The 25,862-nt window shown below is 52.8% G+C and overlaps 1 protein-coding gene across 2 annotated transcripts in view; it reads right to left on the bottom strand.

Moving 5' to 3' along the window:
• Positions 1-25,862, bottom strand: part of HDAC4 (histone deacetylase 4) — a 288,194-nt gene that overhangs the window by 219,736 nt on the left and 42,596 nt on the right. The window contains exons 1-2 of one of the 2 annotated variants that reach the window (XM_088835054.1): positions 25,376-25,649; positions 16,116-16,353 (exon numbers count right to left, since the gene is read on the bottom strand). In XM_088835054.1, the coding sequence (XP_088691180.1) occupies positions 16,116-16,137 (22 nt within the window). In that variant the 5' untranslated portion in view covers positions 16,138-16,353; positions 25,376-25,649. Of the gene's footprint in view, positions 1-16,115; positions 16,354-25,375; positions 25,650-25,862 lie in introns of those variants that run through there. The other variant, XM_055401686.2, reaches the window with a different exon arrangement.

Raw genomic sequence — 25,862 nt, 5'->3', positions numbered from 1 at the left:
TACGAAGAGCAGACTCACTGGAAACGATCCTGAAGGTGGCAAAGACTGAGTCGGGCAGGAGGAGGTGGGGACGACAGAGGATGAGATGTTTGGATGGCATCAGCAACTCAATGGACACGAATCTGAGCAAACTCCGGGAGACGGTGACGGACAGGGAAGCCTGGTGTGCTGCAGTCCATGGGGCCACAGAGAGTCGGACACGACTGGGCTACTGAACAACAAGCAAACAGAAAATAACAGACTGTTTCCGCTGCATTCAAGCAGGCATAAATAAAATGACCAGTAGCTGGACAATGTGAAAATTAAGAACATCTGTTCATCAAAGAGCATCATTAGGAAAGTGAAGAAGCGACCCACAGGCTTAAGAGAAAACAGCCAAGGAAACAGAAACAAAGGATTCATCTCTCGCCTATGAAAACAACTACCAGTCAGTAGAAAAAATAAAGACAATCGAATCTTTTAATCAAGCAAAAGATTTAAACAGGCACTTCAGCACAGGGGACATCTAGCTGTTTGATATATATACGACAGGATGCTCAGCAAATTCAGTAATTGGGGAAATATGAGACGCGTCGCAGTGGTCAGAACAAAATGGAGTCACAGTCCCATGCGCAGGCGGGTGGGCAGCCAGTAGGTCTCTCGGAGCGTAGCCTGGCACAGGAAATCTGAAAACCGGGCTCACGCACACCTTATCAAAAGAATCCGTGGGAATGTAACAGCAGCACTGCGTGTAAAAACCCCAGCCTGAAACCACCCAGGTGTCAACAGCAGACAAGAGATAAACTGTGATCTGCTTACACAGTGAAGTATCACACACCCGTGCAAAGGAGCACGCAGCTCCGGGCCACGTGGTGTCAGTCAGTCTCACAGACAAATCGCTGGGGGAAGGAAGCCAGACAGAACAAGATGTTCTGTGGCTGCGTTTACATTAGGTTCAAATCCAGGAGAGACTGATCCATGGTGAGAGAAGCTGAAAAGGAGATTTCCGGGGGGTGGGGCGGGCTGCATAAGGACTGCTGGGGTCCCCTTAGTTCCCCTCTTCCCCCTCTGCACAGCGCTCACCAGTGCTTTCCTCTCGTGAGAATTCCAGAGACGCCCTGATGGTTTGTGCATCGAGAGAACACTCGTGCCTTACCCCAACACAAGGTTCACTCAGCAGTGGGCAGCAGCAACAGTAGAATGCTGGAAACAAACCCAGGGTGCACCCCGAGTGCCTCCTTAAATGAGCAGCGCCACACCCACGCACAACCATAAAAAAGAATAGGAAATTGTTCTGTACTAATTCGGGCTTCCCTGGTGGCTCGGCTGGTAAGGAATCCGCCTGCAATGCAGGAGTCCTGGGTTAGATCCCTGGGTTGGGAAGATCCCCTGGAGAGGGAGAGGCTACTTACTCCAGGATTCTGGCCTGGGGAATTCCATGGACTAGTCCATGGGGTCGCAAAGAGTCGGACACGCCTGAGTGACTTTCACTTTCACTTTCTGTAATAATTTAGAACAATCCCCAGAGAAAAACGTTTAAAAGCTGGGTGCCTAAGCATCTGCAATCTACTATCATTCATAAATAGACACTGGGCAAGAGAGGACACCTCTACATTTATTCTTTTATATCGATAGACTTCACTAAAAACGGAGTAGACAGACAGAGTTCCCACGTGCCCCACCAACCAGCACTGCACTCCGCTCCCCCGGCAGTGACTGTCACACAGCTTTTTTTGGGTTAAACTTTCTTATGATAGCTGCGGGACACTGCACACTGATAGGCACGTTCTTGGGGAGGACAGGTAAGTTACAACGCTTCAGGTGCGCAGCCAAGTGACCCAGTTTATAGACATATACTGTTTCAGATTCTTTTCCATTACAGGTTATCACAGGACATTGCATATACTTGTTAAGAAGTTCCTGTGCATCACAGTAGAGATTCCACATATAAGCGGTATCATACAGTACTTTTCTGTCTGTCCTAGCTCACCTAGTGTGATGATCTGGAGTCCGCCCATGCTGCCGCCCGTGGCAACATTCCATTCTTTATACTGATAACAGTATTTTTAAGTGATGTCACCATTCCCTTCAGATCCCCCCCGTATCCACCCCAGGAGCCCGTCCGGGCCCCGTGCTGCGTTGAGTCCTCACGTCTGTCTCCCCAGGCTCCCCTGGGCTGTGCATCTGGCTGCTGACGATGGTGATGGTCTGGAGGCGTGGGGCAGGGGGCCTGGGCAGGCATGTCACAAGACGCACCTCTACGGGGGTCGGGCGGCGGGCATGACCAGGGCTTGAGGTTGCCCAGGGGCAGGAAGGTCACAGAGGTAAGGCGCCATCGGCTCCACGCAAATTAATCGGGAACTCCTGGAGAACACACATGCCCTCACGCCACTTAAAGGGCGGTACCGGAGAGCGAGCAGGCACAGCAGGAGCCCCGAGGGGATGGGGCAGACAGCTCCCCAGCGACTCGGCGACCAGACGCACACGGGCCTCACTGCAGGACACACGGCCCAGGTTCAGGTCATGGGGTATCTGCCGGGCTTGGACCGACACTGGCATGCCTCGGGGCCTCCCTCCCATCTCACCAGCAGGAAGCCCCGTTGATGGAAAACTCCAGGGGAAGGAAGCTGGCTACCCCTCTTGAAGAGGAGCACATTAGGACTCATCAGAGTAAACAAAGTGAGCCCAAGTTTGGCGGATGGGGAGAAGAGCCGGGGCTTCGTCCCAGTCGCGCCTTTGGTGACAGGCAGCCGTGTCCCACAGTCGCTGCTGCTGCTCCTCTCCTGGGGCCCCACGAGCTTCCCACGGCGAGGGTGCGCGAGCAGCGCCCACCTCCGCACGGCCCGCTTCTGCCCCCAAACTGACAGGCGCACCCCCACGGCCCTGCCTTCCCAGGAACGGCGTGAGCCCAGCGGGAAAGGGCTGCTTCGGCCCAGGGCCACGGCCCCAGCCCCAGTGGGACCCGCGAGCAGCTTGGGAGCGGCCGGCTCGGGACAAGTGGCGACTCACACGGAGGGAGCACTGCTGGTTCGCTCCTCCTCGCTGCTGTGTCCTCCGGGAGGGAGAGCGACAGAGGGGAGGAACCGCTCAGGTGCCTCCTCCCCGCGGACGGGCGCGGACAGAGAGAAGCGGAGGTGGGTTTGTGAGCCTCTGGCCCGGAGTCTTGGCGGGCTGCAGGAGGGCACCCCACAACACCCGTGCCCTGGGGAAGTGGAGCCTCCATCCCACTCACCCACCAGGTCCCGGCTGCTGACAGAGGAAAGCGGGCCGCAAGGGGGGGAAGCTCAGCTCCCGGCTGGGGGTCCAGGCCCCCAGGGGCACCGGCCCACCCTGGTCCCCAAGCAAACCCCTCTGCGGTCCCCTGGGCACCTCGCTGTCACCCCAAAGCTGGTGTGTCCCGGGGCGGGGGCTTCCTGTCCCTGGCCTCCCTGCTCAGCCCTCATCCCTTCCTCTCACCCCAGCAGGCCCAGGTCCCCGCTGCCCTTCACTGGGGCGGGACCTGAAACGCGTTTCCAGCCCCTGCAGAGCACGTGGGACTCTGTACTTCTCCAGGCTGACCCTCAGTCACCCCCGCCCCCAGGACGGGTGTCAACATTCAACAGCATGAAGTTTCCAACTCGCATGCTGCTAAACAAGGTACCATTCCATGCTCAGAGTCTCTTCACGTTTGCTTTTTAAATCCAAAACTAGAATTTGATATTCAGAATTGAGATATCACTCTATAAAATGCGAGACAAATTCATAACTTTTTCCAGGCCTTTTCTTAAATCTGCCACAGCTGTCATGGAACTTCTTTGGGTTTGGATGAGTATAGCTTAGAAGTGACAGAGGCCACTGCAATCAGGGAGGCTCTGAGCTTAGTCAATCTAGGAGATTCCAGAAGCTTCCAAAGGATGAGGGAGGCTCAGCCGTGAACAGTACTTCAGCCAGTGGTGGAAGTTTCCAGAGCAAGATGCTCAGGTCACGTGGGGCAGGCCCAGCAGCTCCTGCCCTCGCCCGGTGTCCACTGGGCCTGAGCCTCCGCTTCCTATGGCAGAGTTTTGTTCCCAGCAAGCATGCCTGTGTAGAACTCGCTTGAAAGGGATCCACAATAATTGTGAGGGCAGCAGAGGATGAGACGGCTGGATGGCATCACTAATTCAGTGGACACGATCTTGGACAAACTCTGAAAGATGGTGGGGACAGGGAGGCCTGGCGTGCTGCAGCCCATTGGGTCACAAAGAGGTGGACATGCCTTGGCAACTGAACAACAACAAAACAGGAGAACTATGGATTTAGGTGACACAAAACTGGAAGATATAAACCCTGGCTTTGTAGAAAATGTGGGTGAAGATGTTATCTTGATCAGTGATTTTAACCAATGTCTTAAAATGAATATAAAAACTCATACCTCGAGCCACCTGTCTGCCCCTGTCGGGTGGAGTCCAGCTGCCCTCTGGGGGGAAGGGGCGATACGTACCCCTCCAGGGCATGGCTGTCCGCCCAGGGGCGGCAGGCCAGGCCCACCCCTCTCCAGGGTAGAAAGGTCTGGACTTTGACAGTGAACGCAGGGCCACCTTACAAAGACCCCTGCCCTGCTCTGTTCAGTGTGGGGCTCCCAAGGAAGGAGACACAGGGTTGTCCACCTGCCACTCCAACCTTCCACCAACCACACGGGCAGGTACCAGGCTGAAAGCAAAGTTCAGTGGCCAGTGTCCTCCTGAAGGGCCAAGGCCTGGTACAGGGCAACGCAGCCCACCACTGGGAGGCAACAAAGCAGGCTCAGATCCCAGCTGCCCTTCCGCGGAGGTGGCCCAGTCAGCACACAGAAGCCGGGGGGCACACGGCTGCTCTGCCCAGTGGCTAAGCCAGCTTCCCTGCCCACCGCCAGCACCTCCCAGCAGTTCCAAAACTGGAAATGGTTGAGAAGCGCTAGCGTGATGTTCTCTCAGACAACACACAACTTGAGAAAGGCTCTTTTCTTCTCACAGATAACACAGATGTTTGAAACCGTACCCCTCAGTCAGAGCAGGCTCACCCCGTAGGAACACACATGGGAAAGGCCTTAGAAACAGCATCTCCTTCAGAACCACAGCTGCTGAGGCTGTGTCCATGCCAATCGGTCACTGATCCACTCATAACAGGGTCCATGTAACGTGGACTGGAAGCTGGAGTTTCCGGTTTAGAAAGTGGAGTGCCTATAAACATGAAGAAACCCCCTTGCCCCGAGGGTCTCAGGCACCGAGTCCTTGGCTCTGTGGGGAGCTCAGAGAAAGCCCAGCTGAGAACCGAGAAGACCACGTCTCGGTCCAGGCCAGGGCCACCAGCCGTATGAGCCTGACCCTGGGCAGAGGGGCCGGCCAGTGAAGCAGGAGACGCTGAGACGAGAGAGGAAGGGGCAGGAAGGCTGGATGCCGAGGAGGGCAGAGTAGGGAGCACGCCCCGCCCGGGGGTCTCCCTCTGCAGCACATTGGGGCAGGGACAGACGGATGTCCCAGGTCTAGGGTCTCCCGGCTCCATGCAGTGGCTCATCAGCCACCAGGCCCTGCTGCCCCTCACCTCCGGGACCGCTCCAGCCCTTCCGTGAAACCCAGCGTGCCCAGTTGGCCCCTCACCCGCTAGTGTGGCCCCAGCCCCCTTTCCACGCCACCAGAAATGCCATGGATGACCGGGGACATAACAGAAGGGAGCCCAATCCCAGAAGGATGGAAGGGCAGACACACGGCTGCACTCTTCTCAGAGGCCCCAGCGGCCCTGGTGGGGTGGCTGAACTGGGTGCCTTACCGGCCGCTCAGATCCCAAGCAGTGCGTTTCCTGAATGCTGGGCTCCTTGGGACGAAAAAAACCTCAGTGGGGTTTCAGCACTTCCAGGCCAGGTCTCCTGCACTGAGTTCAGACTCTCCCCTGCGATCCTCCAGCCCTCACCTGCCTTGGCTCCTTCCCGGGGGAGCTGATGAACTGGAGACTAACACCCATCCCAACCATATCCAGCAAAGCAGCAGCTCCCCAGGTGCAGCGTCATCCGTGAGGACGAGGATGCAGGGCCCCCACAAGGGCCGGGTGACGGGGACCCCACGAGCACCGACCCCGGCCAGCAGCCGCCCTGCACCCCGCCCCACTCCAGAGCCTCAGAACCCCACGAGAAGCGCCCCTCTGACCTGGACCCTCTCCAGCAGCCACTCCTTGTCCCTGTCCCCTAGGGAACGGTGCTCACCTACAGGACCTACAGGGGACAGGTGGCCACAGACACCCACCAACCTCCAGTGCGGTCCTGACCCCACCGCCCTTCTTCATCCCCATCACCATCAGCGACTCGATTCCAACGCGCACTGAGCGTCCGGCATGGCAAAACACAAAGGCCCTCATCTCCAGCTTCGGCTAAGCCTCCCAGCGAAAACCTCTGCCCTCCAAGGTCTCCGCCCTCCCCAGCACCTTCCCAAATTTTCTAAAAGCCGTTTCTGTGTATTAGCACCTAAGAAAGAGATCCATTACCCCACCTTCCTCCAATTCCCTGATTCTTTCAGTGAGTGAAATAAAGCAGTCAGCTCCCTGGGCCCAGGCGTGACGGGTCTGGATGAAAAGCCACGTGGAGACTGCAGGTGTTCGTGCAAAGCGCTGGGATGGGCGGTTTTTCAAGCACAAAAAGCGGCAAGCAGGCTTGCATTCTGTGTGTCAGACTCTGGTGGGGGCGGGGCCGTAAGAAATAGTCAATCAGCCCCTGACTTGGATGAAATCAATAAAACGTGAAAATGAGGAGCATTAAGAATTCTGAATCACGCCGTTCAACACTGGAGGAGCTTTCGCTAAATACGTCTACTGCAACAAATGCGAACATGTCAGAAAGGGCCCTTCATACAGCACAACGTCCAGTAAACCTGTGCCAAGAACAGACTCCATGGAATCTCCTGTAACTCCAAGAGCACTGCACAAATCCTACTGAATCAACAGGTCAGCGAGAGACGCAGCTCTAACAAATGCCCAGTTTCTACAAAGGACGTTGCAGGAAAATTCAAAACACTGCACTTAAGAAGGAATAAACTTGGCTATGAATGCAAACAAATCAAAACAGAACCTTTAGCTCCTGGAACACGAGGTCTTCCCTTGGCGTCAGCGCCTTGAACAACTGCGCTGTCAGAAGCAATCTTCTACAAGACGGCCTCAGAGTTTAAAGGTAAAAATAACTCTCCATCAGTCACAAAAGTCCCCTCAGCTAAAGAGGCTTGAAGACAGGGCTTAACAGTAACAAATCATCAACATCCAGCAAGGGTACAGTATCAGAGGGCACGTGGGAGCCCCAGGAGGATGCGGTCTTGTGCAGAAAACGAAGCCCCAGTCAGTGAGCACTGAACAACCTCCACCAGGATGCTGACACCATCTCACAGAAGTCCTTACAAATATTATTGCAGACAGAGAAAAAAGAAGCAGATATAGCAAATATATGTACGTTTTTTAATATCACCTTTAATGAAGCCTCCCTGCCACCTTTCAAAAGTATCCAGTATTCGTAGAAGCGAGAGAACGGCTGTAACAGGGAACACTGCTTTTCATCCTAAAACCCCAAAAGCACTGAAGGTGCGCTGCAGCCTGGAATGTTCCGCTTCCGAGTCAGGATCGTTCCATTCGAGCAGCGGCATCAGGAACCCTGTGCCGAGAAGGAGGAGGGCTGGGGGACACACAGCCTGAAGCCCAACAGGGCGAGGCTGCCGTCGGACGGTGGGGCTTCTGACCCCAACAACGGCTAGAGCTGAGAGCCCGATGCAGTCTCCCCCACCTGCCGGGACCGAGCGTGCCTGAGGACCAGCGTCTGCATCTGAGAGAAGCCAAGCCCGTCCCTCTCATTTCTGCTTGTCTGGGGGTGGGGGCGGGAGACATGAAAATCACACGATAAGGTCTCTCTCCATCACACCCCGCTTAGCACTCCCTGTCACAGGCTGATTCACCCACTCTTACCAAGTGGGGACGAGAAAACCCATTTAAAAACACAAAGCCGGAGACAGCAGGGAGATCCAACCAGTCAATCCTAAAGGAAATCAGTCCTGAATAGTCACTGGAAGGACTGATGCTGAAGCTGAAACTCCAATACTTTGGCCACCTGATGCAAAGAACTGACTCCTTGGAAAAGACCCTGATGCTGGGAAAGATTGAAGGCGGGCGGAGAAGGAGACGACAGAGGATGAGATGATTGGATGGCATCACCGACTCGATGGACATGAGTCTGAGCAAACTCCAGGAGTTGGTGATGGACAAGGAGGCCTGGTGTGCTGTAGTCCGTGGGGTCACAAAGAGTCGGACACGACTGAGCGACTCAACTGAACTGAGAGACGATTTGGCAAAGTTCACAGTCATTCGCCTCGTTTGATTTTTTTCTTAATCATTTCCCAAAAAAAAATGTTCATTTTTGAATCATGGTCTTGTGAAATAAGCAAATAAAGTGGAAGTAAAACAAAAGGTTTCAACCAAAATCTCTCCCGTTAACCTGGCCAGGCCCCCAGCCCAGCTGTAAGGATCAACAGAGAGAAGCTCAGAATTCAGAAGCACACTCGAGACGCACTGGATACACTGCGGGAGCCAAGAGGTTCGGGCGCGGCCGGGCCCTGCAGCCTTCAACCAGCAGAGAATGAGGCTCGCGGCCATGGGGGAGCTGGGCCGGGGCCCCCTCTCCAGGCCAGCAGGGTCTCGGAGCAGCCGGGGGTGGGCCCGTGTGGGCCTGGGCGCAGCAGACCCTCCTGGTGTGGACCCGCTCCCTCCTCCGCCAGCCCACCTTCCCCACCAGGCCCTTCTATGCCCCACGGAGCAGTGCAGCTCCTGCCCTGTGACCAACTCCGCTCACGCGTCCCTTCCGGGGCCCCTGCCCCCGCCCATCCCCTCTCTCCCCCATGAACCCCGCTGTGTCGAGGTGACTTCGTGCCTCCCTCTACCTGGTCCGGCACAGGCACCCCAAATAAATGGTTGGGACCCACTCCTAACTGGTCCAGGGTGCCCAGCGTCTGTCCGGCAGAGGGGCCCACGTCCCTCAAGGACAGATGATCAATTCTGGCTCCAGGATGGTCTCTGAGTAGACACCTGGCCTTAGCCCAGGCCCTGGACGGCAGTCAATACTGGTTTCCTTGTGGACAGAACAGGAAATGACTGTGTTCTATCTCACTTCCCGGGCTCCCCAGGTGGTACCAGTGGAAGAGAAACTCCCTGCCAATTCAGGAGGTGAAAGACAGGGTGACTTGATCCCTGGGTCAGGAAGATCCCCTGGAGGAGGGCGTGGCAGCCCAATCCAGTATTCTTGCCTGGAGAATCCCCATGGACGGAAGAGCCAGGTGTCCACGGGGTGGCAAAGAGTCAGACACGACTGAACGACTTAGCACACTTGCACGCATCTCGCTTGCCAGGCTCATCGTGGAAAACCATGAAGTACCCATAAAGCACCGTTTAGAACACGTCGCTATTCAGTCCAGGCCCCTAAGAGCGCAGCAGGGTCTGACCAGCAGTAAGCAAGTAACCAGTATAAATTCATTACTATTAGAAGCTTGAAAAAAATCTTATGTTTTTTTGCAGACAGAGCAGCCCTGGCACTTCACAGTCCAGCGTCTGGGGTGGGCGCCCGGCACCCACCTGTCCACCTTCCACCTGCCCCTCTGCTGGGCGCCTCCATCCCCGCCCTGCTGCTCCACCGACACGCTGTGCGCTGTGGTTTCTAATGATCCTGGCTTGGGGCTTTCTATGTCAAACACATACCGGGAGTTCATTCTTAAGTTTCAATATCATTAATCATCCAACATTCAGCATCTCGGAATTCAGAAATTTGCATTTCTACAATGGCGGTTTTGAAAAAGAGGACATAAATGCAAATCTTCCACAAACTGTATAAGAATTTTCAGAGAACTGCCAAAATAAACCATCAACGCTCCATTGACAGAGAATTTTCTCAGCTCTTCATAACGACTGAGCATTCGTGATTTTTAAAAGACAAAACACAATTTGAGGATTTAGAGGAAAAAGAAAAAAAAAAAAAGGAGGCTGAAAAAGAAGCCGTTATGTCTCCATGATTTCCAGAACAAACCTTGACTGATTAAGATCCCGGATAATCATGGCATGGAGGATCCGGGCCACGACAATTCAGGAGCCGTAACTGCGCGGGCGGGCGCCCCGAGGAGCCTGGGGCCGCACGCAGCTGGGAGACGCGCAGGCCGTTTCTGCTCCCGCCCTGGAGGAAGCAGAAGCGGGTGCTCTGAGGGGCCCACGAGCGCCTCCTTCCCCGAGGTCAGGGGAAACAGTGAGGCCGCCCTCCCCACAGGACACCTGCCCCCACTGGCCTCCAGAGTCTCGGTCTTGCTCTGCTGGATCTCGAGTCTGTTTCTGCGTTCCACAGGACTCTGGGGACCCGGGCTCTTCTCCCTGCGTCCCCAGCCTCGGTCTTGTCCAGAAGCCCCTGGGCCTGCCTGCCAGCAGCTTGGGACTCACCACACCTCCCAGATGCGTCAGGAAGAAGTTCTCCCCCGGCTCCTGGAGGGCGTGAGCACAGGTCTCCTGGCCCGAGCCCCCAGGACTCCGCGGCTGCACCTGCTGGCTGCACACCCGCCCCACAAAAGCCCTGGCCCGGGCCTCCCGGGGCCTCGTCCGCGGCCTCTCCTGGGGCCCCAGCTCTCCCTGTGGCCCAGCACCTCACACAGTGCCCACAACCCACCACCAGCGGCTCAGAATCAATGTTCCCGTTGTGTTCCCTGCAGGTCCTCAAAATTCATTTCCTCCTCTTGAAACTTTGCAGTACTCCTGAAACATTCCACCCTTGCACAGCACAATCTAAAAAACAGAAAAATACATCCTTCTGAGGCCATTTCTATATTGAAATATAATATACCCCTGGTGGCGAACTGAGTGGAAAAGAAACAAGACTCAGGATCCAACAGGGCAAGACCAGGGCTCGGGCTCAGGCCGGTGGAGCCGAGAGCCTCCTCCTGGGACCTGCAGGATGAGAACTTCACGGCAGTTGGAAGAAATCAAACTATGTCGAAACTCATTAATCACCAAGTTACTGTCGACACAGATGTTCAGCTGCTTTCATGTGGACAAGGCAGTTCAGAGTGAAGAAAATGCTGACAAATCAGAGTGTGGTCCAAGCTAAAATACGGGTCTGAAATATAAGGTTTCCCTCAAAATGGCTCATCTTGTATTTTAACGCTACACAAGCCTCTCGCCACGCTCCCGGGAGGGTCGGGACACTTGAGTGACTGGATCCCAGTCCTGCTCGGCCAGCTTCCTGTCGAGAGTGGGGTTTGGATGCCCACACGTGGTCCAGGAGACAGCACACCAGGCTCCCTAAGGTTTACAGCCGCTCCTCCAGTCGCCCTCTGGGCAGAAGAGGCACCGCTAGGAAGCTGAGCTGGTCGGCGTGGGGCGGGGCGGTGACAACGTGGCCGAGGGACAGCCTCTGGTCCCGCTCTGAGCCACCCCAGGCCCCCACCGCCAAGCACACTCGGGCTACAGGGACGACCACAGCCTGTCACCTGAGGAACACGAGGGCAGGGAAGGAGGGGAGCCTGTGCCCGGCCCGGCAGCAGACCCCCGGGCCCGCAGTGTGGGAGGTGGCCCGCCTTCCACGTGGAGGCCCCGCGTCCTCACAGCGACCCCCACCCCACACACCCCCGCAGGAAGGCGTGCAGCGCTGGGGCAGGGAGTGGGGGAGGCATCGCTTCTCAGCACCTCTCCTCGCGCCTCCTGCTCTCAAAGCTGAGTTCTCAGCCTGAGTCGGGCTGGGCTGCTCACAGCATTCGAAATCGTTATTCAGAGCAATAAAAGCCCCACCAGTCAGCAGTCTTACGTCAGAACGCCAGGGCCAGGCTCTGGCAAAGTGCAGAAGGAATGGCAATAAAACCATAATGCAAGCCTCACCCAGGACCCGAGGGGGTCGGCGCGGGGGCCGGGGGAGAAGACCTCCACTAGTCAAGTGAAAAGCTCGTTTCATCACCGGGGCCAAGCCGGCCAGCTCTGCAGGCGTGACGGGGGCCCCGCGGCGCCCGAGGGCCACACAGCGGCTGGCGGGGCCGAGAGGGACGGGGTCAGCCAGTGATGCAGTGGGGCCGGTGGGCGGCCGGACAGACGGACACCGCGCGGCCCAGGGAGGCAGAGATGGACGCGGGACTGAAGGGAGGCTGGGGCCCAAGACGGGACGGGGAACCCCAGGAGGGGCCCTGCTCCGAACAGCAAACCGAACATGTTCGGTGTTAAGTATTCTCCTCCTCCCACAAATCCACTAAAACGACAAAACACAAACGCCAACACGAAAGATTCGCAGCGCGTCTACACGGTGGGAACACGGTGGTGTCGGCTGACAAGGGACAGGGAGGAACTTCTTAGGAGACGCCCGTCTCGGGGATCCAAGTGATGGGGGCCACCACGAGCAAGCAGGCGGCCACCCTGGCAGGCCACGGGCTTGCGGACAGTGGGGGGTGGCGTGCAGACCATGGCCCAGCCCAACCCCCAGCCTGCACCCACCCGGGGTGGGGATGCAGGGGGTGGACCGCAGAGCAGGCGGGAGAGACCCGCCAGCAAGCCCACCCTAGCGTCGGAAGATGCCACTGCTGGGTGTCAGCTACCCAGGCCGCTCCAAGACTGCCCTGGGAGGAGGGGGCGTCAGACAGAGAGGAGGAAGGGGGCCAGGCCCATCCACCAAGAGGGACATGCGCAGCAGACAGGACCTGACCGCAGCCAACAGCCACGGGCGAGGCCTCTGCGCGAGACGCGAAGACTCTGGGAAGGAGGGGAAAGCAACACCCAGCTAGATCTCTGCTGTTCACGGGGACCAGCCTTGAGGAGGAGGTCTGCGACAGGAAGATGATGCTGCCGCTAAGTCACTTCAGTCATGTCCGACTCTGTGTGACCCCATAGACGGCAGCCCACCAGGCTCCCCCGTCCCTGGGATTCTTCAGGCAAGAACACTGGAGTGGGTTGCCATTTCCTCCTGCAATGCATGAAAGTGAAAAGTGAAAGTGAAGTCGCTCAGTCGTGTCTGACTCTCAGCGACCCCATGGACTGCAGCCCACCAGGCTCCTCCATCCATGGGGTTTTCCAGGCAAGAGTACTGGAGATAAGTCGGTGGAGAAGTGTTCGTCAGCCAAGAGAACCCAAGGGCAGAAACACTTTCAGGAGACTGATAAACTCCGGGGCAAAGAGGCAGGAAACAGAGAGAAACATACTGCATTTTGTTAAGAGACCGGGGCCACCAAGACACACTTATTATATTTTAAGCACAGAAAAAGCCACAAACATCTTATTGTAGAAAGCATACCACAAACTATAATCATAAGAGAAAGTACACGTTTCTCTAAAAATCAAAGGGACAAAGAAGATAAAGCTATGCTGATGTAATAACTCAATCACTGATTTAAGTAGCTAGAGTTATAGGTACAGATAACACATAGAGAGAAATGCACATGTACACTCCTATATATAAACATACTTGCCCTTTGACCAGCATGGGATTGAACCACCACACAATCTGCTTATGGCAGGGATTTTATGGTCAGCACCACACCGTCCGCGACTGGCTGAATCCACAGACTTGGAGACGCAGAGTAGCCAACTTCCAATGCGGGGAGCCGACTATAACCCACCCACAGACTTTCCACTGTGCGGAGGCTCGGCACCCCTGACTCCCAGGCTGGCCCAGGGTCAACTGTACATAATGACCATGCATGAGGAAACTTCACACACAGTATTGATGCATACACACAGGCTTCATTAGATTGAAAAAAGAGCGAGAAAAAAAATAGGGGGGTGGGGAAGCATTGTTTCTCTTCAAATGCCTACTGGCATGCATGAGATTTATGTCTACAGCAGCTCATAAAAAATCGGGTATCACCTCACACTGGTCAGAATGGCCATCATCAAAAAGTCTACAAACAATGCATGCTGGAGAGGGTGTGGAAAAAGGGATCCTCCTACACCGTTGTGGGAATGTAAACTGGTGCAGCCACTGTGGAGAACAGTGTGGAGGTTCCTTACAAACTAAAGATCCTGACAGAGCTGCTGTCTGACACGGCAACATGTGGACATACACGCTCTACGGACGTGCGTCTACAGAGAACCGTACTGTGAAAAGGTGCGCGCACCCCAGAGCTCACTGCAGCACCACCCACAACAGCCAGGGCACGGGGCAGCCTGAATGTCCATCAGCAGGGGAGTGGGGGAAGAAGACGCGGCGCACACAGTCAACGGAGCATCACTCAGCCGCTAAACAGAAAGAAATAACGCCGTCTGCAGCGACATGGGTGGACCCAGAGATTGTCACACTAAGCGACATTCAGTCAGACAGAGAAAGACAAACATCATATGAACTTATTTACAAAGCAGAAGCAGACTCACGAACCTAGCAAACAAACTTATGCTTAACTCAGGGGGAAAGGTGGGAGGGATAAATTCAAGAGTTTGGGAAAAACATACACACACTGCTATAGGTAAAACAGCTAACAACAAGGGCCCGCTGTGCAGCACAGGGAAATCCACTCAGTATGCTGCATCAGCCTAAGTGGGAAAAATCTGAGAAAGAATCGCTACATGCGTGTACACACACACACACACACACACATATGTAAAACTAAATCACTTCGTACACGACAAATCAACAGAACATTGTAAACCAACTACACGCCAATGTAAAACAAAACTTTTAAAAATGTGCACCCTCATTTATACAATAATGCAAATTCAAACCATAAATTTCCCCTGGCATGCTGGCAAGAATGAAATCAACTGAATCCACCTAGTGCCTGTGCAAATGAAGAAAATACGTATGATCATAAACTAGGATTAAGGGGAGAAACTGAGACAGAGCTTCTGGAGCCATGTGCAAAGTAAACAAAGTTTCAAATGCGGCTGCCCACCCACCCAGCAATTCTCCTGCTTGGAACTGACCCACGGAGACAGTCACAGAAGTGTGTGTACAAAATACATGTGTAATAACTGTCTGATGATGATCTGGGGCTGTTCTAAATACCGCTGCAGCCACATAAGTATCTACCTATAAGCTACCAAAAATAAGTTAGGTTTATGTACATACTGACATCAAAAGATGCTCATAAGGTACTAAATGGAAAAAAAACAAAACACACAACTCCACAGATAGAATGATTATTCTGTATTAAAACATTTCTGCACACACCCTTATGTTCAGACACAGGAGAAAGGCAGGCTCCCCAGCTCTGAGTGGAAGGGAGGCCATGTTCACCCACTTCGATCCAGACTGTTAAATTATATTTCATACTTTGTATCAATCAATACATGAACAATCTAAATCAATAAAGCCTTTGTATCTAAATACAAGCAGGAACCCTGCTCTTGGAGCTTCAGACAACTCTGTTCAGGCCAGGAGAGGACATGCAGGGGTCTGATCCCCAGGGAGCAGAGTGGACCAAGCCCTCCACTCTCACCCGGTGGGGACCCCAGCCACACTGACGGAGGTGGGGCCTCTAGGACGCCCTGTGCCTGCCCGAGTGGACGCAGGATGACAGATGCAAGCGGCCCAGGGGCCGTGCTGCAGTGGACGGTGAGGCTGGACGAGCCAGGGCTCGCTGCCACGGGGAGGCTGGGTGACTCGGTGACGGGGCTGGAGAAGCCTGAGCGCGTGTGTCCCTGCACGTTTCGGAATATGAGAGCTGCACAAACGTGCTCACTGATCCCACCCGGCCACGAGCTCTGTGGCCCTGGACCGGTCACCTCTTCCCACCAGGTGGGGGACGCCCGGGGCCTGTGAAGATTCGCTGCGTGTAGGATGCCGAGTGCTGTGCCTGGTGAAGCCCCGGGCACCAGGACTGATGCCCGCGGGCGCCCACCACCGAGGGGCACCAATCGCGTCCAGCCCAGGGGCAGCCCACCCCCACGGCACCCAGAAACAACGCAGCGGGAGAAGGAAGCGGCCCTCCAGACAGAACATGGCCCTGCGCCCGTCTCCCCCGAGGCGCCAGGGAGGCGCGCGCTGCTCACGTCGGCACGCGGGTCAGGGCCAAGCCTGGACCCCGGCCCCCAAGAGGCCCCACTCATCTTGCTGCCACTGAGCTGGAGAGACGGCTGCTCTGCCCTTGGGGCCAACCTAAACCAGCCACGCTCGTGATCATGAACACAGAGAGACATGGGACCCAACTGCCACGAAGACCCGGGGTCCAGCTTACCTGGGTGGCTTTGTGAGCTCATTGCGAGCAGCGGCTTCTCCTTCAAAAGATTCAAAATGGCTCAAAACCTCCACGTAAACGAGAGCTCCAAGGAGCCCGGAGTCTGAGCGGCACATACAAGTCCAGCAACGGGCAGGGCCGGCCCACAGCCACCGAAGCAGCCTGGTCTCGCTAACCACGTCGTGGGCCCAGAAATCCAGAGGAGGGTGCAGATCTCCAGGGGCTCTTAGGAGACAACCTGTGTGGGCAGAGAAAGGGGCGGCTTCAGTTAGGAAGTACAGCCAGGAGTCAGTCATTTGTGTGCCTCCCCGCCCCTTCTGCTGCTGCTGCTGCTGCTAAGTCACTTCAGTCGTGTCTGACTCTGTGTGACCCCACAGACGGAAGGCCACCAGGCTCCCCCATCCCTGGGATTCTCCAGGCAGGAACACTGGAGTGGGTTGTCATTTCCTTCTCCAATGTGTGAAAGTGAAAAGTGAAAGTGAAGTTGTGGATTGCTTAAACGCTGACATGGACTCACCGTTTCTAGTCCGACAAACTACAGAAGTCCTTACAGACAAACGAGTTCCCTTCTGAGAGCCCATTCGTAAGTCGGCTTTGCTCATAAGCCCAAGAGAGTTCATCTACGTACCCAACTCTACAGATAACGTCAGACACGTGAACTGACTTATGCGACCTGACATGTGAACGCACATTTGCATCTTTGAAGATTCACAGTTCTGAGGCTCACAGGTGGGGGCTTACTGTACTTGAGGTTCTGTTAGTAAATATATATATGTGGGTATGTGTAATAATGTATCTGTAGTGCAAGCTTGGAGCCGTTGACGGAAAACGCTTTAAAAGGAAATCACTTGAAGCCCACCCGATCCCCACTCACACACATTTTTCCATTCTCGCGATATCTCCAGCAAATTTACACAGCAGCAATCTGAGAGTCCGTCTAAGTTCAGCTTTGCTCACTTATGCCCGAAACGGTTTCCCGGGTCCCCACCTTCACGATGACCATTTCCTCGATTCATTCCCATGCTCTGGGGTTAAGAGTGAAACGCTCATCACAGGAAGTGTCTAAAGTGCCGCCCTGACGCCATGACACACAAGCGGATGCTGGGCAGCACTGTGACGCGGGTCCTTGCCGCTGGGCTCCGTCGCCTTTCCCCGCACAGACTGCCGGCTCCACAGCCAGGCACCTGCCCTCTCTGCCAGCATGACGGCCGGGAACTCCCCGGGTCAGGATCCGCTCTTGGGAACAGTGCCTGTGCTGGGAGCCCCTGCCTCCTCCCCCACCGCGGGCGGCTCTGACAGCCCTGCCCATCAGATCACAGGCCCCGTCCCCAGACCTCTGGAGGGTGACACCTGAGGGACACCAGTCCTCTTCCCAAGTCCAGGCTCTTCCCCAGATCACGGTCACTAACGGAGGAACCCATAGAAACGGGGGCACGGATGCCCACTGCCACGCGTCTGCCTCTGCGCCATGGCATCCCCTAGGACTCTCTAGATTCCTTGCTGTGATGAGCGTGTATTGCAACTGGAATGTAGACATAAGCTGAGAACACGGTAATTATGAAAAATCCTCGTACTGACCCCGGTCGGGGTTCCTCTAAGGTTTATTATCTGCTCCTTTACCAGTGTCACAAATTCCTGTTCTTGATTAAACTGTTCTAGGATTTCCCCCCTATTGCTTATAACCAAAGACCTCTAACCTATTTATCATGTAAAGACCTAAATCCCAAAAGGAGTCTGCTTAGCTGGTGCCCAGTAACACCTCGCCCATAACTGACCAGTATCTTTACGATTATTATTCTGTACATGGTCACTTCCTCAGGAAACACAACGACTCATCTCACACTCAGAGCTTTTATTTTTCTCTTGAATAGATGAAGAAGATACAGTACACATGTGAAACGGAATATCACTCAGCCGTAAAAACACAATAAAATAAAATAATGCCACTTGCAGTAACATGGATGAACCTACAGATTATTACACTAAGTGAAGTTAAGACAGAAAGAACATGACAAACGCCATCTAACACCACTTACACAATCCAAAACAAGACACAAACAAAACCAGACGCACAAAGAGAACAGACTTGCGGTTGCCAACTGGGGACGGAGGCGTGAGGGAGGGATGGATTGGGAGTTCTGGGTGAGCGGATGCCGACTATCATTGATATATACAGGAAGGAAACAACAAGGTCCTGCTGTGTGGCACAGGGAACTACATTCAACACCCTGCGACGAATCAGAATGGAAGAGAACATGAAAAGGAACATGTCTGGGCGTAACTGAGTCACTCTGATGCACAGCAGAAACTCACCCATCGTAAATTAACTGTACTTCAGTAAATTCTAAAAATAAACAGAATTTCTATTCATCTCTTGACCAGAAAGAAACATTGCAGTCTTGAAAGCAATGTATATTTTCAAACTCTTACAAATCTCAGACTGCAAGGAGATCAAACCAGTCCATCCTAAAGGAATCCTGAAATTCATTGGAAGGACTGATGCTTAAGCTGAAGCTCCAGTACTCTGGCCACCTGATGCAAAAAGGTAACTCACTGGAAAAGACCCTGATGCTGGGAAAGACTGAAGGCAAAAGGAGAAGGGGGCAGCAGAGGATGAGATGGTTGGATGGCATCACAGACTCAATGAAAACAAATTTGAGGAAACTCCCGGAGATGGTGAAGGACAAGGAAGCTTGGCATGATGCAGTCCATTGGGTCACAAACAGTTAGACACGACTTAGCAACGGAACAACAAATCTCAGATGGCTCTGTATCCTCCACCCAAAAGCCACAACTTGGCTGGGTATAAAAGTCTTGCATCACAACTATTTCTCCCTCAAGGCCTCAGCTGCCGTCCCGCCGTCAAGACACAGAAAACCTCTGGCCAGCCAGGCAGCACTTCCTTTCCAGGGAGCCTCTGGGGGCTGATTGCTGATGCTTTCTTCCGTCTGCATTCTGCCAGGATGCTGTTGTTACTTTAATCTTGAAGTTTAAAAACGCCGTCAGAAGATGTATGGCAAGAATCTCTCCTCATTTATCTTGCCCGAACATGAACCTTTCAGTACACACAGGCCTTCTCTTCTGCTCAGGAAAACGCTCTTTGATCACGCTTTGGGGACTGCTTTGCTCCACCTGTTTCAGCGTCTTCACAGCTTCCCACACCGTCTGGCTGGAACCAGAAGCCCACCGTACCCAGCTTCTCTCAGCACTGGCGCCTCGCGGTTTACACTGCTTCCCAAGTGCCTCTGCCCGAGTGTTATCCACACCACTGCTGCTAGTTCCCACGATCTCCACTTCATTCCTATGGGTTTTCATACAGATTTTAACCGAACCGTAGGCTCTTTGTCTTTAACCATCTCCTTTATGGCTCACTTAATTACCTTCTCCTCTCAGCTGAGTCCCTCCTCACGACCTCTGCTCTGTGTATATTTCTGGCCAAAGCCTTCTGAAACTGCTTTTTTTCTGATTCTGATGACTGACTGTTCTCTTCGCTTTCAGGAGAGTTCCCTTTCCACCACATGCCAGAATATCTTTTGAGACTCCATGGTAGGGATCTACTTCTGTTTGTTTATCCCCAAATGAACATAACTGTGGTCTAGATCTGAATTTTGCCCAAAGTCTGTGTACCTCTGACTCTACCCCGTCCACTGCAACAGGGCTCAATGCTTCCCAGAGCCGCCCCTCTGGCAGCCGACACGCACAAAACCCAGATAAGTGCTCAGCGTCAGCAGGCTGTCAGCTAGCACAGGGCTGAGGGGCTGAGACAACCCAAATGCAGGCAGAACGGGACACAGATGAACTGTTGCAACACAGTTATTATCTGTATACGCTCCTGTATTAAGAAGCTTCTGCTATCATACAATGATGCACTCTGGGAAAAACTCACACTCCAAAAACTTACATACAAAAATACCAGGGTTTACGGGGGAAAAAAAAAGGTTGGAACAGACTATCAAAAACTGCAATTTATTAACTAGGATACTACAAAATCAATGCTAACTCTAGCTTTAAAATCATCAGTGTTTAAAAAGACACATAAAATTCCTAATAAATAAAATGACCAGCAAAGGTAGAGTTTTATAAAAGGTGGCAACGGTTTGATGAGAGAGGTTAAAAGGAAGAGCTGAAGCTTCTGAGTCATGCAACAGGGGACAGAACACACGAAGACGGAGAAAACCACGCAGTAACCAGCTTCGAGAAAGCGCACACGGCCAAAATGAGCAAGAAGCGGCACCGCGGGGGCGGGGGCCAGGGGAGAAGGCGGACACAGATGCAGGGGCTCCTTCCAGGGTCCTCAGCGGTCACACCCTGTTCCTTGAAGTTAAGAGGCATCGCTGAAGCAGGAAAAGTCAAGTCTGACCCAGCTCGACGTCTGCATCACACCGACACCTCCCCACCAGGTACAGGGAAGACAGGAGCTACTCTGAGTTACAAGCACACGCCCTGTTCCCGGGCGGGATGTACGTGAAAGAACCTTCCCAACCCCAGTGGATTCATTTCTTGCTGCCGCAGGAACAAAGGACCACAGACCAAGTGGTGTAAAAACGACAGAAATGCATTGTTCACGGTCAGGAGCCATGAAGTTTCCAGAAGTCTGAAGTCCGGGTGCTGGCAAGGCCGACCTCCCTCCAAAGCTGCAGGGAAACCCGCCCTGGCCTCTTCCCGCCTCTGGGGACTGCTGGCATCTTTGGGGTCCCCGGGCCAGCAGCTGCAGGGCTCCAAACCCTTTCCTCATCTCTCGTGTGTCTGCCTTCACTTGGCCAACTTCCCAGGACACAGTCACCCAGGATTAGAGGCTCAGCTGACCTCAGCACAACTTCGTCTGCATTATATCTGCAGGGACCCTGTTTGCATACGGGGTCACACTGAGGTGCTGGGGGTTAGGACTGCAATGTAGCTTTTGGAAATGGGGCACAGTGCCAGCCCTAACGCCCAGAACGCAGGGCGCCCTGGCCTCCCCCAGGGGCTCCCCTCCAGCCTTGCCAGCCTTGTGTGAAGCTGGCGGTCCCCTCACCTCACAACCCCCTGCACTGCCACCAGACCACATCCCACACAGGCCAGCTCCCGCTGGATGCCCCTAACCCCACGAGGCAGAGAGGCAGGGGGTCTGGAGAGCAGCCCCACGTGGCACAGGGACCGACGGAGACTCCGTGCATCCAGGGAAGACAGCAGGGCAAGGTCTCCCTCCCTGCTCTCAGCTGAACCTCCAGATGCCTCATTTGGCCCAGATCCTCCAACCTCAGCCACACCGAGCCTGTCGGGAGACTCTGCACCCTGGGTCTCTGAGAGGAAGCAGAGTCCTAACCAGAAACTTCTGGCCCACTGTTGGGTGGCAGTCTAGCTAACAGTTGAGAGCACGAGCAGGAGAACCAAGGCTGCCAGTGCACTGGGCTCCAGATGTGAAGCTCTGAAACTGCACTTTAATATGGACGTGACCTCAAGCAAGTGACCTGAGCTCACTCTGCCTCAGCTGCTAACCTGTGGAGATGGGGATGAAGGAGAACACAGCACTGTGAACAGCACGGGCATGTGAAAAGGACTGAACAATGGTGCCAGCGCAGGAGGAGCCCTGTGTCAGGGCTGGCACACGGGAAACATCCAAACACAGCTATCGGTATGACCACTATTTACTCCAAACCAAGAGCTTCTATAAAGTTTGGACAACTTCCTTGGGAAACATCAGAAGTCTGCTTCTGGTCAAAATAGAAAAATACAGACCAGATTCAGTCTCCCACCGAAGCACCTGCAAAAGGCAAAATTGGTGCAACTGCGGTTTCCAGACACTGACATCAGGCATGGGACTCTTGAGGATGTACACTCCTGAGCTGCCCAGGAGACTGAGAGGGCTTCCACACAGCAGTGCAGGGTGGACACAGAAAACGGTTAAAGAAACAGCAACTTAAAAGTTCCCCAATCTGACGAAAACTATAAACCCACAGGGCTTCCCTGGTGGCTCAAACAGTATAGAATCCGCCTGCAATGAAGGAGACCCAGGTTCGATCCCTGGGTCAGAAAGATCCCCTGGAGAAGGGATGGCTACCCACTCCAGTATTCTTGCTGCAAAATCCCACGGATACAGGGCCTGGTGAGCTACAGCCCATAAAGTCACAAAGAGTCAGAAGACTTTCATAAACCCATCGATCCAAGAAGTTCAGTCAACTCCAAGCACAACCATGCTATGAAGACTACACCAGGCCAGAGCATAACCTAATTACTTAAAACCAGTTTTAAGATAACGTCCTAAAAGCAGCTGGGAAGGAAAAGTTACATCACAGACAGAAAAAAAAATTAGAGGAACAGCAGATTTCTCAGTGGAAAGAATGCAAGCCAGAAGACAATGGAGCAACAACTTTCTGTGGGACACTCATGCACACGTGCAGGCACACACATACACACACTCACACACATGTGCATGCACACACACACTCACACACACACACACACACTTCCTGCCTTGGATGCTGCACCCCACGAAAACAATCTTTCAAAAGCAAAGGTGAAATAGAGATTTTTCACATATTCAAAAGTTGAAACTATCCATCACCAGCAGACCTGCACTAAAAGAAATCTCAAAGGCAAAAGGAAAACAATGTCGGATGGAAACACAGACCCACAGAGCAGAGAGAGGAGTCTCAGAAACGAGAACTGCACACATAAGTATGAACGCTTCTTCTCGGATGCTGGGTCTCTTTTAAAGAGAACAGTTTAATGCAAAAATAGCAGTGTGTTAAGAAGTTTATATCATACGGACTAAGAAAACGTGTCAAAAACAACACAAGACCAGGAGGGGAGGAAGAGCGGTGTATTGCTGTATGTCGTTACACGGGACATGGAGTGGTTTACCCTTGAAGGTAAGACCATGGCAGGCTGAAACGTAGAACGTAAATCCTAAACCTCCACTTAAAAATGACTAACCAACTAGTCAACAAGTAACTAACAAGTCAATAAGGAAAATATAATACAATCGTAAAAATGCCCAACCCAAATGAAGGCAGAAAAAGAGATAGAACAGAAAAGTGACAGGCAGAAAACATAAAGCAAGATGGTCACTGTCAACCAAATGGTATCAATGACCCAACGGTCTAAACACCAATACAGCCAGACCCTCCTTCCAGCGTACAAAGAGGATTTGTGTGGGGGAGGACTGAAAATGGTCTGGGGAGAAGCAGGCAGGCATTTCATTGTAAAACAAATCTTCCCCAAGATGCGTGGCCCCAGCTATATCTGCCTACAAGGAGCAGGTTTTATTTATAAAGACACAAATAGGTTAAAAGTAAAAGATGGAAAAAGATATAGCATGAAGATACTCCTCAAAAGAAAACTGTAACAGCTAACATTTACTCAGACAAAGTAAATGTTAAGAAAGAATATTACCAGGGACAAGAAGGTCGTTTCATAACGATCAAGGGGTCAACTCACCAAAAGGACATAACATTCCTAAGCACGTATGCCCCTGATACCAGAGCTCCATACGTGACGTGAAAGACAGAAAAGGGAGCAAGTGTGTCCAAGGAGAAGTGGACAAACCGTAGCTGTAAACTGAGACGCCCCGCTCATGGCAGTGGTCAGAACATCGACAGAAAACCAGGAAAGGCACACAAGATGTGAGCAACACCGCCATCAACCCGAGCAAAATGACATTCACAGAGCACTGCCAACAGCAGAATACAGATGCCCCGTGTTCTCTTTAAAGGCACACTGTTGACCGAGACAGACCAGCTTTGGGGCCACCCAGCGAGTCTCAATAGGTTTAAAGGCACTCAAGTCAGAATACAGAAAGACTGTCCTCTGACTAAAATGAAATTAAAGCAGAAATAAGTAACAGAGAGATATCTGGAAAACCAAATACCTATATAACAGATATAATAAACCAGATATCTAAAACCAAAACTAAAGAATACACTTCATGGGTCAAAGAAGAAAGTAAAACAGAAATTATGAAGTATTCTGAAATGAACAAAAACGAAACACAACATATCAAAATACGTAGTGCCGAAAGGGGCATTCATCACACAGAAAACCTGTCTCAGAGATGAAGGTCTCAAGTCAATGACTTCAGGTTTCACCGTAAGAAACTAGAAAAAGGATAAATCAGACCCGAAAAAAGACAATAGCAAAAAGAAGAAATCAACAAAGGATAAAAAGCAATGAAATTAAATGCTGATTCTTTGTGATAGTAAAACTGCTCAGTCGTGTCCGACTCTTAGTGACCCCATGGACTGTAGCCCAGCAGGGTCATCTATCCATGGTATTTTCCAGGCGAGAATACTAGAGTGGGTAGCCATTCCCTTCTCCACAGGATCTCCCTGACCCAAGAATCAAACTCAGGTCTCCTGCATTATAGGTAGATTCTTTACCATCTGAGCCTAGCTAAACAGATCAGGGAAAAATCAGAGAAAGAAGAAGCAGATCAACAAAATCCAGAATGAGAGTGGGTTAACCGCAGACCACACAGATACTAGAGGGATGATAAGGGGCGATGATGAACAACTTTATGTGAACAAATCTGACAACTTGGATGAAGTAAATAAATGCCCTAAAAGACCCCAACTATCAAAGCTCACCCAAGGAGAGAAAGCCCAGAATCGGTACCCTGGGCTTCTTCGTGGCTATGGCGTCCACCGCACCCCACTGGCAACTCCCCGTCTTGGTTATCTGCCCAAGAGTGATGCTTAACTCCCCTCCCTTCTTCTGCACGTATCAATTAATCAGAATTCCACTGCGAGGAGGGCCTGTCACTTGCCCATCTTCCTGTTTAATCTATTTGCATCACTATGAAATTATGGATTTTTATTTTATTCTGTGCGTGATCATCAAAACCATCGTTATTTATTTTGTCGTTCAAGCTCTGGCCACTGGAAGCTCCTATGTTTTTCTGACAAGCCCCCATCCGCATCTTTTATCTTTTTTCAGCATTTCTTTACTTTCCAGTTCCATGAGATGCCCCTGTCACAGCCTGGGAATCAACCACATTTCCCGGGAGCCCTGGCTCCCTTTTCTGGAGGACTGCATGTGGGCAGCAAGAGCTGGGTGCCGAAGGTGCAGGTTACTGCCGGGTGCTGCTGCTGCGCGACCCGGGCTGCACACAGGACGTGGGGTGCAAACGCACACAGCCATATTCTGTGCATACTGGTTAACTCATGGGTTCACACTGACACCTCAGATGCAACCCAGCATCACAGGCTCCTCCCTTCCCGACTTTCAGTTATTTCTGCAACAATGAGAACCTGGTTCTTACTGGTTACAATCCATCTGCTTACTTGTTCACCTCCAGGATGCAACTCTAGCATAAAGTGCTTTCAGAACAGCTGGCCCACACACCCACAGCACGCACGCGACGAGACTCAGAATTCACGGCCAGTTCTTGCCTCCAGCCTCGCAGTGTGTGGTCAGGACACAGTCCCCAGGCCCCACGGTGGCCCCGGGCAGCCCTTCTGCACCCCTCAGTGCAGTGGCTCACACACCTGTGCTGGAACTCGGTTCATCTGCCAGTGTGTGTATTTCACTTTGGTTTCCCCCACATCCTGGTTGGTTTTAACTGTTTGTTTTCTGCACATATCAAACTTTAAAAAAAAAAAAAGAAAAAACCCACACACATGTTCATATTGATGTTTTAAATTTAAGATTTTACAGGGTTTTATCGTGAACTTCTCTTGCTTAAAGAAAGCAAGCTTTGGTCTAATGGAATATTCAAACCTACACGAGGTAAACAGCAGGATGAGGAGTCTGCGGCCCCCAGACCCAGTG

The sequence above is a fragment of the Moschus berezovskii genome, chromosome 4, assembly GCF_049115385.1.
Source record: "Moschus berezovskii isolate FMDL1 chromosome 4, NW_MosBer_1.0, whole genome shotgun sequence".
Taxonomy (NCBI): domain Eukaryota; kingdom Metazoa; phylum Chordata; class Mammalia; order Artiodactyla; family Moschidae; genus Moschus; species Moschus berezovskii.
Note: the sequence above shows the minus strand (reverse complement) of the source record. Positions and strands in the feature narration are given on the sequence as shown.